This window comes from Papio anubis, chromosome 5 (genome assembly GCF_008728515.1).
Source record: "Papio anubis isolate 15944 chromosome 5, Panubis1.0, whole genome shotgun sequence".
In the NCBI taxonomy this organism is placed as follows: Eukaryota; Metazoa; Chordata; class Mammalia; order Primates; family Cercopithecidae; genus Papio; species Papio anubis.
In genome coordinates, this window is record NC_044980.1 from 125,182,152 (window position 1) to 125,196,147 (window position 13,996).

General features: G+C 46.1%; 1 protein-coding gene across 12 annotated transcripts in view; it reads left to right on the forward strand.

Annotated features, from left to right (window-relative positions):
* The window catches only part of LOC101014638, a 141,697-nt gene that overhangs the window by 12,232 nt on the left and 115,469 nt on the right, over nucleotides 1–13,996 (forward strand). For all 12 annotated transcript variants that reach the window (XR_002522732.2, XM_009209052.4, XM_031666784.1 and 9 more), the window contains one exon: nucleotides 405–512. Coding sequence is in view for 11 of the 12 variants with exons in the window: in XM_009209052.4 (XP_009207316.1) it covers nucleotides 405–512 (108 nt within the window). In the remaining variant the exon portion in view is untranslated. The remainder of the gene's footprint in view (nucleotides 1–404; nucleotides 513–13,996) is intronic.

Consider the following 13,996-nt stretch of genomic DNA (forward strand, 5'->3'; position numbering starts at 1 on the left):
GAGTATTACCAAGTTATTCATTTTAATGATTCAACCTAATTCAGTAATCAGGCAAATAGGCAGAGACCTAAAATATTTACCCATCGTTGTGAGGATGAAATAAGTAAACAAGTGTGAGTTATTTAGAGCAGTGTCTGGTAACCACAGCCCTGTGTAAGAGTTTGCTGCTGTTGTTAAGAAATGCTTGACTTCTTATATCTTAGAGTTTTTGCTGACTCTGTTGCCTGTGTTGGGATCCCAAGCAGAAACTGTTTGTGGCCCAGCAGGTGTTGGCACTGGGTGAGTGCTCCTGGCTCTTGTGCCACCGTGGGGACCCAGGTCTTCCAGCTGCCTGAGGATATAGGAGGGGCTTCAGGCGCATGATTGGGGCCGTTGCTTATGTTTTTCCCTTGTTTGGCCTGCAGGTGGCAGCACACCCTGGCCCCCCAGGCAGTCCTGAGGATGGCCAGCAGAGAAACAAGAAAATGGACTCCCTGGCTGCTGGAGAGTTGAATGCCAGCCGCCAGCCATGGGTGAGTGGAGAGCCTGACCGGAATTTTTCTCTTATTTGTTCTGCATTATTTGTGTTTTGGTATATGAATTGCAGTAAGTCACATGTGTTCGATTTTGAGGCCATTTGTTGATTTTTGCGGTTTATTTACAAAAACAACAAACAATAGCAGTGAAACCAGAATTATTCTTGGAATGTATCAGAGAGTATGAGGGACAAGGGCGCATCCTCTGCATTGTAAGTGTGACTTCCCTTCCCCTCTGCATCTTAGGCCTGTCCCCTTTGCCATCCAAGGAGGAAGTATCCACCCAGAATAGTTCAACAAGTATGTGACAAGCTGGGAGGGTGAGGTGTTCTTTGCGGGGACCCTGCAGTCCTTCTTCCAGTCACTCCCAGGGTGGACTATTCTGCACTGCCATGCCTGGCCCCTCAGAACCCATGGTTTCCATCTGCCTGCCCAGGCCTTGCAGCCCCTTGGTGTACTTCTCCTGCTGACCCTCCCCTCTTCTTACCCCTATTAATTTCACAGCTCTATCTTATTTATCCCAAGATCCTATTTGTGCTGCATTCTGAGCACTTGAATGAGGATTGTTTATTTTCTATTTTGATCACATTTGTTAGCTTTGTGCTTAGAAGAAAATAATTTCAGTTTCATAAATGAGAATAAGCCCTTATGTCAAGGACCACTACATCACTTCTTGGCATTCCAGTGAGGGGTCTAGTGAAGAGCTTCCCTGAATTTCAGTACCTTTCAAGGCCTCTCTTGAAAGAATGTGGAATTAATTTGGGTGGAGGCTTGTGCAAGGACTTTTCTTCTGAGTGTATTTGGCCAGTGGGCCAGTGGGGAAGCAAAGGCATGGACCAGAGAGAGGAACAAGGAAGAAGGAGAAGCTGGGGCTGCAGGATGCCATCTGCTGTTTGTACAGCTTCCCATGGCCCACCGTAGTGGCCACAGGGCACTGCTAGGAATCCTTCATGTGGCTGTTGCTTGCTGTTGGGTGACATGATTCAGAACTGTGTAGCTCCATGTCCAGTTCCACTCCGCATCTCACTCACAAAGCTCTAGTGTTGGGCTGTTGGGTTTTGGTGAAAGCAGGTGCTATGAAGAATGTATTGAAGGACAAATCAGTCCCTAAGGGACTTCGATAGACGCAGTCCTAAAAACATTTCCGGGCTGGTTTCTTTTTTTTAAACACCAGTTAACCGTTTTCAGTTTAACTGTGTTTTCCTTCCTGAAACCTTTAAGTGAGACTAATTGGTATGATTTTTTTTTTTTTTTTTTTTTTTGGTATGCATTGTTTTTAGGGAGTTTCTCCACTTGTCAAGTCTGGGTTGGAGACAGAGATAAAATGGGTTTTTTTTTCCCCCACACAGACCAAGCATGCAGAAATGGGAATGATTTCAGTTTGTCTTTAATTTAATTTCTATATATTTATTTTCCTTTCTTTGGGAAATAGAGGAAATATTTGGGGGCATTTTCACCAAATTATAACTTGTAACTTCACATGAGCCTGTCAGCAGGAATTTCTGTGCATGTTTTAATGCCTGGTTGGGGGAGACATGAAAAGACAACAGACAGTTGCCCTCAAGGATCCTTTGTTCTGGCTGGGGAGTCACAACTTTGTTCCTCCCTTTAGTAACACCAAATACTAGAGCCCCAGGGGCAGGTCTCATCATGAATGCCCAGTAGTCAGTGCCCAGAAAAACCTAAGTCCGGGAAGACTATGAGACCTGCCCCTGGGGCTCTAGTAAATTCAGATGAGAGAAAAGAAGGTGGGTGGTATTTCCAGGCACACAGGTGTAAGAAGGACCAGGGAGTACCTAGGTCCAACTTGAACATCATTTGGAGGAGTGCAGAGAGATTGTATTGGACAGGTTGGTTAATCAGATTTCAGTGGTGGTGGGAGTTTGACTATCAAGCCAAGGAGTTTGAATTTGATACCATAAAGAATAGGAAGCGTCCGGGCCCAGTGGCTCACGCCTGTAATCCCAGCATCTTGGGAGGCCAAGGTGGGCGGATCACGAGGTCAGGAGATCGAGACCATCCTGGCTAACATGGTGAACCCTCTTCTCTACAAAAAATACAAAAACTTAGCTGGGCGTGGTGGCGCGTGCCTGTAGTCCCAGCTACTCGGGAGGCTGAGGCAGGAGAATGGCATGAACCCGGGAGGTGGAGCTTGCAGTGAGCCGAGATCACAAGACTGTACTCCAGCCTGGGTGACAGAGGAGACTCCGTCAAAAAAAAAAAAAAAAAAAAAAAAGAATAGGAAACACAGTTGGCCCTCCATACCAGCAGGTTCTGTGTGTGGACCTGTGGATACGGAGGGCTGACTATGCTACACCATTTTTTGTTTGTTTGTTTTTTGTTTTTGAGATGAAGTCTCACTCTGTCACCCAGGCTGGAGTGCAGTGATGTGATCTTGGCTCATTGCAACTTCCGCCTCCCAGGTTCATGCAATTCTCATGCCTCAGCCTCCCGAGTAGCTGGGACTACAAGCTACTTGGGTGCCAGCAAGCCTGGCTATTTTTTGTATTTTTAGAGGAGACGGGATTTTACCATGTTGGCGAGGCTGGTCTCGAACTCCTGATGTCATGTGATCCACCCACCTCGGTCTCCCAAAGTGCTGGGATTACTGGCACGAGCCATTGTACCCAGACCTACACCATTTTTTATAAAGAATTTGAGCATCATAGCTTTTGGTATCTGAGGGGCTGTTCTGGAACCAATCCCTTAAAGATGCTGAGGGATAACTGTAATAGGCTTCTGAATGGGGGACAACTGACTGTTTGAAATAGGAACTTTTATTTCCATTTTACATCTGCTTTTCAAATACTATCTTTTCAAATAATTCTCCAAGGTCACACAGTTGGTGGGCGGGGGTTGGATCTGCCAGACTGCAGAGTCCATGTACACGCTCACCTCTGCACTGGCTTGCATTATCTCCAGACACAGGTTGGCCTGCATGTGACCAAGGCTCCACCCAGCCCTGACCTTGGATGACTCTGAGTCTATACATAGCTGCATTTGCGTGTCAGCCTTGCTCCCTGGGCTGAATTGTTTATAGGGTGAAAGGGGACTTTGGGTAAGTCACTTCCCTGTCTTCATGAGGCTCTAGGAAAGCAGGGGCAGGAACTGAGCTAGGCCTCCATGGTCTGCACAGCAACAACCCAGATAAGTTCCAAGAGCTGCAGAGGCTGTCAGAGAAGCTTCAGAGCAGGTCCCTGGGCAAGTCTCCTCCAAAGTGGGAGCTGCAGGGCTGATGCGGATCCAGGCAAGGTGACAGCACAGCTGCAGTCACAGCACAAGTCGATTCCTGTTACTGCCCTAATCCTCCAGCACAGGCAGGAGGAGTTGGGGGTTTGAAGTTTGAAGTTGGAGGAGTTGAACTTTGAAGTTCTCCATGCATTCCTTTGTCGTTCCTTCATAGAGTATTCAGCAAATAACTAAGCACCTAATTGTTCCAGGTCTGGCCCTGGGCCCTGGGCTTACAGCAAGGAACAAAACAACCCAAGTCCCTGCCCTCATGCCGCTTACATTCCAGTGGGTAACACAATGTTAAGGAGAAGTGAAGTAGAAGAGGAAAGTAGGGAGAGGGGATAGAGTACTAGGGCCAGAGACCTAGAGGTCCAGGAAGGCCTCTCTAAGGAGGAACATTTGTGCAGAAACTTGGCATTTGAGCTAGCCAGGGAGCTAGCAGTGTGAATGTCTAGGTTGCAGGCAGAGGGAATGGCAAGTTCATAGAACTTAGGGAACATAGGGAAGCAGTGAGTAGGGTGATGCATTAGGGAAAGAGGAGAGTGGGAAGAGCCGAGGCTGCATGGGGCCAGACCTTGCCACCTTGCCAGCTATTGAAGAAAGGTAGGGTTTCTTTCTTTCTTTCTCCAGCTCTAAGGTATGTTTCAGGCATCGTTCCTGGCTGACTGGCTCTAAATCTGCAGCCCTCCCAGAGAGCCTTTGATCGACCCAATATCTTCCTATATCATCCCTTTTATGGCTGAACTAACCACTGTTCGTACAGCTATGAACCCTGCCTAATACAGAGCTTTGGAGGAGGAGGAGCGTGCCAACCAACTTTATAGGGAAATTAAATATGTTTTTAAGGTTGGAAAAGATGCACTTGGATATTATATTAAAACATTTCAACTTTGGTAGAAAGGGCTCCACCTTGGCCGTGGAAAGGGCCTTTGTCATCACTGTTTCCTCCCCTAGGAGCTAGGAGGCTGGGTCGGTCTCCTCCTCACCTGCCAGCCAAGGGCCTAAGCTGGTCACCCCTTGCTTGACCTTCCTGGTCTCACCTGTGCAATTCAGTTAGCAATATTATTCCTGCCTGAAGGGAAAGAGGATGAAAGAAATGATTTATTGAGGGTTATTTCTATGTTGGAGGTCTCTGATGCTGCGAATAATTTCCACAGAAGGTTCCTGGGGGTTGGTACTGTTCCCTGAGTTATGTCCGGGCAGGGGAGGGGGGTGATTTATGTTTATTTTATGCACCCTCCCCTCTTTTTTTTTTTGCTTTCAAAACACTTTTACCTATGTCCTTGATCTCTGTAAAAGGTCTCTGTATGTTATAGTGGTTAAGAGCATGGAAAAACAGATGTGGTGCTGAGTGCCAGGTCCACCTTTGCTAACTTTGTCACTTTGGGCTTGTCCCCTAACCAGCCTGCTCCACAGTTTCCTGTTCCCACTGGTCTAAGATACAGAGTGGTGACCCTTGCTCCTGTCAGAGTAGGTTTAAAGACTACACAGGTGGATTTTTCCCAGAAACAATACCACTCAGAATTTTCCTTCAGGCAGCATAGCACAGGGGAGATGTCCACACACAGTCACACCTGTGTTTGAATCCCGGCTTTGCCTTTTTGCCTGTGGGTGGGTGAGTTGGGAGTGTGCTTGAAAAATTATTCAGCCTCTTCAACTCTTAGTTTCTACCTCTATAAAATGGGAACAAAATACTTACTTCGGGCCGGGCGCGGTGGCTCAAGCCTGTAATCCCAGCACTTTGGGAGGCGAGATGGAAGGATCCGCGAGGTCAGGGTCGAGACCATCCCTGGCTAACTGCGGTGGAAACCCGTCTCTATTAAGAAATACAAAACTAGCGAGGCTGAGGTGGCGGGCGCCACCAGTCCCAGCTACTCAGGAGGCTGAGGCCCGGAAGAGAATAAGCGTGTGAACCCGGGAGGCGGAGCTTGCAGTGAGCTGAGATCAGAGCCACTGCACTCCAACCTGGGCTGACAGAGCGAGACTCCGTCTCAAAAAAAAAAAAACAAACAAACAAAAAAAAAGAATACTTACTTCAAAGATTTGTGGTATGAATTAAACAAAATACCCTGTTTGAACTGCTTAACATATGTGTGCACATGGTAGCCCGTGGTAGCTATTTTTATCATCATCATCATCATCATCATCATCATTGTTAGGCATGTCAGTGGCCTCTACCAGTCTGTGGGTGGAAGCAGCTTTCAAACGTGGCTCAGCCTCATGGAGGCTGTGCATTTGCTGTGACTCAGGATTCTAGAATGACTGAGTCAAAGATCTCAAACTTCTCTTTGCTATATTGTTATTTGCAGTCACACTCACACACTCAGTTATCCAGGGTGAATAATTAAGTTTCTGTTGATGTAGGTTGCCATGCTGTTTATTTCCCTGTTTCTCTTCTGTTTAGTTCAGCGTCCTTCAAAGAAGACAACAGTTAAGTAGCTAAGCTATATTGAGGGCTTAGTATGCTAAAAGTGTTACGTAAATTAGCCCCTTTCATTCATGTAACCAAATTTAGAAACAGTTTCAATAATGCCTAAGACTACGCTGCTACCCTGCAGCAGACCCAGGCTTCACATGTCCCATTCCAGAGCCAACACTGGCCTCTGTACTGCCTGCCTTTAAACAGGACAGTGGTTGAATTTGGTGACCTTGAGAGATCAGGTAGTCTAGTCTTTCTTACCTCCTTTCCAGGGTGAGCTGAGCATCACAGAGGGGGAAAATCTGTGATTTTCTTGAGAAAACTTTATAGCAAAAACTGTTGGCTCTGCCCCTGATAGCCATTTTTATGGTCTGGAGGGACAGTGGCTTCTTCCTAGAGCCCCTTTGCAGTGTCCCCTTGAGGCCAGCTGTCCATCCTTGAGAGCAGTTAGGAGAGCCATGTTGAGAGTGTGCTCAGTCCTCAGTTGGAAACCTGGAAACGCAGATCATGAGGGTGGTGTCCCACTGGCACACGGTGGGTGGGGCTTTCTGCCACCCTGGCTGTGTGTGGCATCCGGTGCGAGTGGTAGCCAGACATCATGCCCACCTGCCCTCGAGCTGTGTGCCTGCAGCTGGCTCCTTCCTCACAGATCTGCATCCCTTCGGCGCTGGGGAGCAGAGGAAGTGGTCTGTGGGCCAGCTGAATTGCCCAGGGAGCTGAGTCACTGGCTGATTTCGGCCTGCCCTGCAGTCCCTGGGGTGACTATGGTGATAGGGGAGAGAAATCTGCTTGTCTAGGGGCCTTGAAGCCTGAGAACTCACACACACCAGGAGGTTTCTTCATGCCACAAGCATTTACTGAGCACCTACTTTGTGCCTAAAGAGGCCATGCGAGAGCCCTCAGCATGGGAATGTGTGTTGGGCTGCCTGGAGCCCAGGTGACTGGTGGCCACCAGGGAGCTCCACTGCTCTTAGAAGGATCTGAGGCTGGCAGAGGGGCCAGGTTGGTGTGCTACTGTTTATCTGAGCAGATTCCATGACAACCAGGAGATAAATGCCTGAGGTCAAGCAACCCCTGGAACAAGATTAGGTATCTGGGTAGGATGGGACCTATACTGTGATTTGGAGACCCTTAAGTGACCAGTATCTTCTGGATGACTATTCAGTACACTTAAATAATTTGTTAATTAACTAATCCCTCATCCTACTCCAGAAAGGATTGAAAGTGATTCAATTCAGCAGGTGTTTTAGAGGGAGGAAGGCATCCTGAGCTTGCTCTGAGTGAAAAGCTGGGGTTTATTTAGGCCCCGCGAGGGTCATTTACCAGCTGCCAGCCCAGCTCCACACTCCTAGGGCTGGCTCCCATGAAAGCACAGCCTTTGCTGCCAAGGCTGGTTTGCAGCGTTTCTGTGATTGCCTCCTGGTCTCTTTGCAACAAGTGGCCCCGACACCTTCCTGCCTTGACGCAAATCATGTGACTTAAGAGGAGCAACCTGACCTCAATTACCAGGTGCAAACATCAGTCACTGAGAGTAAGCAGGAGGCCTCCAGTGTCTCTGGTTGTTTTAGCCTCCAGCATTAAATATTAAGAGTGAACTGTTCAGGGTGTGATAAAAGCTGTGTCTCACAGTTTATGATTTCCAGTAAACCAGAGGGCTTAAAGGAAAGGCCAGGGACAGGTGAGAGATTCCAGACCTGGCCCTCTGCTGAGCTGGTAGAGCAATTTCTGCAGGAATGGGAGGGGCAGGGAGTGAGGCCACAGCTAGTAGAGATTTGCCCTCTTCTGTGCCACAGCTAGAGAGCCACATTGTCTGCTCAGCAGGGCCCAGGAAGTGAGGCCAGTTTCTGCTCCCAACCAGGCAGCTGCATGCACTCTCAGCGTAGGGATATGGGAAAAGGAAGAAGTGTGATGTGTCCTCACTGTGCTGGCCATTGTGCCTGCCTCCTGCTGGGTGTCAGGCAGCCAGTAGCCCTGGGCACATTCCTCTATCAGTGTAGGCAATGGGCGGCTCCAGCTGCTCTCACAGAAAGCTAGAGGAACATTTCAGTATTAGGAGCCTGCAGACACATGGGCTGGGATTGCTCAGCATCTGGCCTTCATGGGGAAGTCCAGGCCACAAGGAAGCTGCAAGCAGGCAGCATATCCCACTTTGGCCTGGGAAGGGAACTGAGGTCCCCCTCCCAACCTGCAATGTCATGAGGAGACTCAGCCCTTTCTGAGTTTCTCTAGAGCACCTAATCTGACAGCAGTGATAGAAGCCATACATCAAATTAACTCAGCATGCAGTAACAGTGGCATGCATTCATTTAACAAGTATTTAATGAACACTTCACTCTCTGCCACACACTGTGCTAGGTGCTGGGCATACAATAGTGAACAGACAAGGTCCCTGCTCAAATGGAGCCACAGCATAATGGTGGAGATAGAAAGAAAACACAGAAATAAAACATTGGTGCTAGCAGTAAGTGCTCTCTAACAAATTAAAATAGACTGAAGTGTAATCAAGTGACTGACTGCTTTGGATTGGGTAGTCAAGGATAGCCTCTGAGGAAGTGGCATTTCAGGGGATACCTGAAAGAAAAGACTAGAAAAGAGCAGGTGAAAGAGCAGACTCTGTCCTGTCTGCTGTAGGTACAGGAGAGCTAGAGTGACAGGAGGAGGGGAAGAATGTTCTAGAACATATAGCTTGGTTAACTTGGTGCTTCGGTGTTTGTGACACTTTTTTGCTTATTTTCTGAATTACGCTCTAAACATTCATTCACTAAAGCTTTATTGCATGCCCTCTGAGTGCCAGGAATTTTGCTGGATGACATTAAAATCAAGATGACTATGTCAAGTCTCTTCTCAAGGGGTGTCCAGTGTGTTGGGAGAGATGAGCCAGGAAACCAAGACACTGTGGAAGTACTGTGAGTGAGAGAATCAAAGAGGGCTAACAGGAGCATGTGGAAGGGCTTCCCAACTCCCCATGGGCAGTCTAGCAAGGCTCCCAGAGGAGAGGACACTTGAGAGGTCCTGGAGGCTGAGGAAGGTTAGCCAGGAAGAGAGTGTATGTCCCAGGCACAGAGAGTGGCCTGTGCAAAGGCCTGGAGGATAGGCTAAGCAAATGAGAGAAGGATGCTGGAGGGTCTTGGAGATGGAACAGGTGGCCAGGACCAATCACAGAAAGCCTGGAATGCTCTGCTCTGGCGCCTGAACCAGACACTGGAGAATAGCTTGTAGAACGAAGACAGATTCCTAAGGGGCCAAGTCAGCAGCTGGTAAAGGCTGGAAGAAAGGACACTGAGTTTATGAGCCACTGTTCAGACCATTCTCTGGGGCTCCCTTCCTACCTGGGAGCTATCCCATGTGAGGACCAACACAGTGTAGCCATTTCCCAAATCAGAATAGAACTTTCACCTGACCCAGGCACCTAGGCAGGAACATGCAGGTATTTAAACATCCAGGTTAACACATTTGACTACTTGGTTTTGGGGGAGCAGGCATGATGGGTTAAGACCTATTAATCTAGAAGTAAACACTAGGTTTGGTTTTTAGGGCAGGAAGACCTTCCTTGCAAAATCCCTTTTTGGCAAGTCTCACTGGGCTGTAAAATTGCAAATGCACTGTTATCACATCCCAGTAAGTGCATGATTTGATTTTAAAGTAAGATAATCTTGCATTCATTCCAGCCTCATAGGGAACATACAGTTTTCTCCATCCTTTTCTCTTACTTACTCTCCTTCTTCTGTTTCCCTCTGTCATCTCTTATCCCCAGAGCCCCTGGTTATCTTTTTTATACACTCATTACTACTTCATAACACTCCAATATAGATAACAATACTTGATTATTTGGAAGTTATCTCAACTATACGTGAGCTGATGAAAACCAGGAAATAAGCAATAAGCAAAACAGGCAGACAGAGAGTCCAAAGTCCAACATAAATGAACATTTGTTGAGGATTTGTGGACTTACTATGTTCCAGGCATTATGCTAACCTCATCACGGTCTCTATTTTGTTTAATCTTCTATTTGCTCCTGCAGATCCACTCGCCATCCTCTGCCTGCTCTGGGCTGGGAGGCTGACCTGAATGGGCCACATCGCTCATCTATCTTGCCTCTGGCTTCTGGTTAGATTTGGTCCATGGCCCTTTCTCCCCAACTAGGTGGCTCAGGGACCCAAAGGCAACTTCCTGGCTGTTCCCCCAAAGTCTCCCTCCAACTCCCAAGTGACATCAGATTCTGTAAATGCTGGGAAGTAGAGAAAATTCTGTACCCAGGGATTCTCTAACTAAACTACGGCTAAAATTAAATTTTAGGTGTTTTTGACACCCTTCCAATTAGCTGCCTCCTTTGGGTCCCCTTACCTATTTATTCCCTTCTTTCATAACTTCAGGTTAGGAGTGGTAACAGCTCACCATTGTTGCTAGCCCCAAATGCTTCACTGTCTCATCTTCATTTCCCTAAGCCCTCCCCACATCTTTGTAAACAGTCCCAGTTCAAGTTCACCATCTGTTTCCTACCCAACTTGATGATACGATGAGGTAAGCACTGTATTAGCCCATCTTAAGACAAGGAACCTGAGCCCCAGAGAAGCGTAATAACTTGTTCCAGAACACACAGCTGGTAAACCACAGAGCTAGGTCTCAAATCCAGGTGTTTCTGATTCCAAAGCATGGGCGCGTTTCGTCATTATATCACATAGCTTCCCACGCCCTAAAGATCGTCTCCCCCAGAGATGTGGTGGTATGTGCCATGAAACATCAGTTTACTCTGGTATTTTTCCCAATCAATAACCATTTAAAAAGAGCAAACACTAGAAGTAAGTGCTTTCAAATAAATCGTGAGAGGTAACTGGTGGTGGTCTGGATGGAGAAAGGCACACTAACTATTCAAAATAGGCCTGTGAACTTCAGAAGCCTGTGGAGTCCACACTTGCTGTGTGCTCTGCACCTTCCTTCTCTGTGCCTTCTGAAGGGTGGTGGCATTGACATCACCATCTGTGGGAGCTCACGTAAAGTCCTGAATTTGCCAGAAGACATAATTTGAGGTTGCCTAACATCACCACCATGTAGTATCCAAACACTGGTCCTTATTTTAGTGGCTGGTTTTCTTGTTTAATTTGTGATACCCCAAGAACATGACAGAGGTTCTTTTTTTTTTTTTTTAAGTTCTGAAACTGCTGAGTCAGTTTGCATGAGGATATTACTTTTTTTAAGGAACTTTCAAAAACACCTAAAATTTAATTTTAGCCGTAGTTTAGTTAGAGAATCCCTGGGTACAGAATTTTCTCTACTTCCCAGCATTTACAGAATCTGATGTCACTTGGGAGTTGGAGGGAGACTTTGGGGGAACAGCCAGGAAGTTGCCTTTGGGTCCCTGAGCCACCCAGTTGGGGAGAAAGGGCCATTTTTACCCTGAAACTCTGTTCTGTTCATGTGCACTGTCCCAAGGTTCTTATGAAGACAGTCAGCTCTTGACTGTCTTCACGATTTGTCTGGCAAGCTCTTCAATACCTTAGCCAGACAAGACCATAAAAGGCCTGCTTCACTTATATTTGACTGTTGGTAAGGTTGATCCTGAAATCTTTTACATATGTATTTCGTTTGATAATTTTGTTCACATGTATGTTAGAAACTGCTCATTGCTCTACAGTATCCATTCCCTCTCTTAGTAACAAAACCAATTTTTTGCTGATCCCTTTTCCACCTAGCTAAAAACTATATTCCCCTGGCAACTTTGCAGCTAAGTATGATCATGTGGCTGAGTTCTGAACAATGGATGCAAGGGAGTGTCATATGGGACTTCGAAGCCAGCTCCTTAACAGGAGGGGGTGTGCCCTCTATTCACCCTCTTTTCTCCATCTTACTTTCTTAAATGAGGATGCAGTGACTATCACTCTAGCAACCACCACGAGACATGAGGATGACAGCTGCACTTTAGGAATAGGGGCAGGATGAGCCAGAAGAAGCGTAGGTCCCTGGTGACACCTGGAGCCACCAAACCAGCCCTGAACTGACCATTTCTGGACTTTTTTTTTCAATGCGAGAAAGAAATAAACTCCCATCTTGTTTAAGCCGCTGTTGTTTTCTGTTTTATGTAACTGAACAAAATTTTAACCAATACAAAATAATGTTTACAATACAAAATACCATAATCAATGCTGTTTTTCTTTTTCTTTCTTTTTTTAAGAGACAGGGCCTTGCTTTGTCAACCAGACTGGAGTGCAGTGACACAATCATAGCTCACTGTAGCCTCAAACTCCTGGGCTCAAGCAGTCCTTTTACCTCAGCCTCCAGAGTAGCTGGAACTATAGCTGTGCACCACCATACCTGCCTAACTTGTTTGTTATAGAGATGGGATCTTGCTATGTTGCCCAAGCTGGTCTTGAACTCCTGGGCTCAAGCAATCCTCCCACCTGGGCCCCCTGAGTAGCTGGGATTACAGGCACATACCACCATGCCCAGCTCCAGTGCTGTTTTTCTTTGGAGCATGTATTTTTATTACTGATTAAAAATTCATCTGTGTTTTTTGGGTTTTGTTGTTGTTGTTGTTTTGTTTTTCACTTTTTTTTTTTTTATATGAAGTCTCACTCTGTCTCCTGGGTTGGAGTGCAGTGGTGCAATCTCAGCTCATTGCAATCTCTGCCTCCTTGGTTCCAGCGATTCTCCTTCCTCAGCCTCTTGAGTAGCTGGCCTTACAGGTGCAAGCCTCCATGCCCAGCTAAATTTTTGTATTTTAGTAGAGACAGGGTTTCACCATGTTGCCCAGGCTGGTCTCAAACTCCTGACCTCAAGTGATCCGCCCATCTCGGCCTGTCAAAGTGCTGGGATTACAGGCGTGAGCCACACCCAGCCATATGTTTTTTATATATGAAGGACATGTCCTTTCTGTCACTGTTGCTGTAAATATAATCCCTTGTTTTTGCTTGCCTTTTGATTTTGTTTATGAGTTCTGTTTTTAAAGTCTTAGTGTTTGTTTTTAATATAGCTAAAATTTCTAGTCCTTTAAAATGCTGTTTGCTCTTTTATCCAAAATTCTTCTCCCCTTAGATAAGTATTCACCAATATTTTTCTGGTTTTTCAATGACTTCACTGTTTACCATTAGCATTTTAGTCCATTGGTGAGTACTGTTAGTAAGTTTTTAATCTTTTGTAGGTCATGAGTGTTTAGGCCTAAATACTCTCCTGAGTTCTAAAGCAGGAGCCAGCGTCACCTCCTGTTTATACACCCTGTCCTGGCCTGAGCCTCCTGAAGGCTGGCACATTCAGCATAGACCCCTCTCACTCCTACTTCCCACCCACTGCCCTTCTGTGGGTCACCTACCCACTACTCAAGATAGCACTCTTGGCTTCTTCTGGAGCTTCTATCTTCACCACCCTGTGTTCGGTTCTATTCCAGCTCATCTCTAATTTCTGTTTACCTTGACCCAGCCGCTGACAGTCTTCCCAACTATTCTAGGAGCTTTTTGTTATTTCTTCTCTGGAAATACAATATAAATAATTTTTATATGGTTTTCCAAGTAGATATGAAACTTTTTAAATTAAAAATTTGTGTTCTAATAAGAGAAATGAACCATATTCATCATTTTAAGAAGTGGAAAATATAGAAAAGCACCAAGCAAAATAAAAACAACATAGAAAGTAAAAAGTGAAAGCCCTACTACCTTCAAGAGGTGACCTCTGTCAACAGTTGATGTATCTCTTTCCAGACTTATTTATACAAACAAATGTGGATCTTTATAAATATACATATGCACAGCTTTGTTCATGAAAATGGGAGCATGCTATATACTTTGTACAGCAACTGGCTTTTTTTTTTTTTTTTTTTTTTTTTTTTACAAAATCTCCCCCT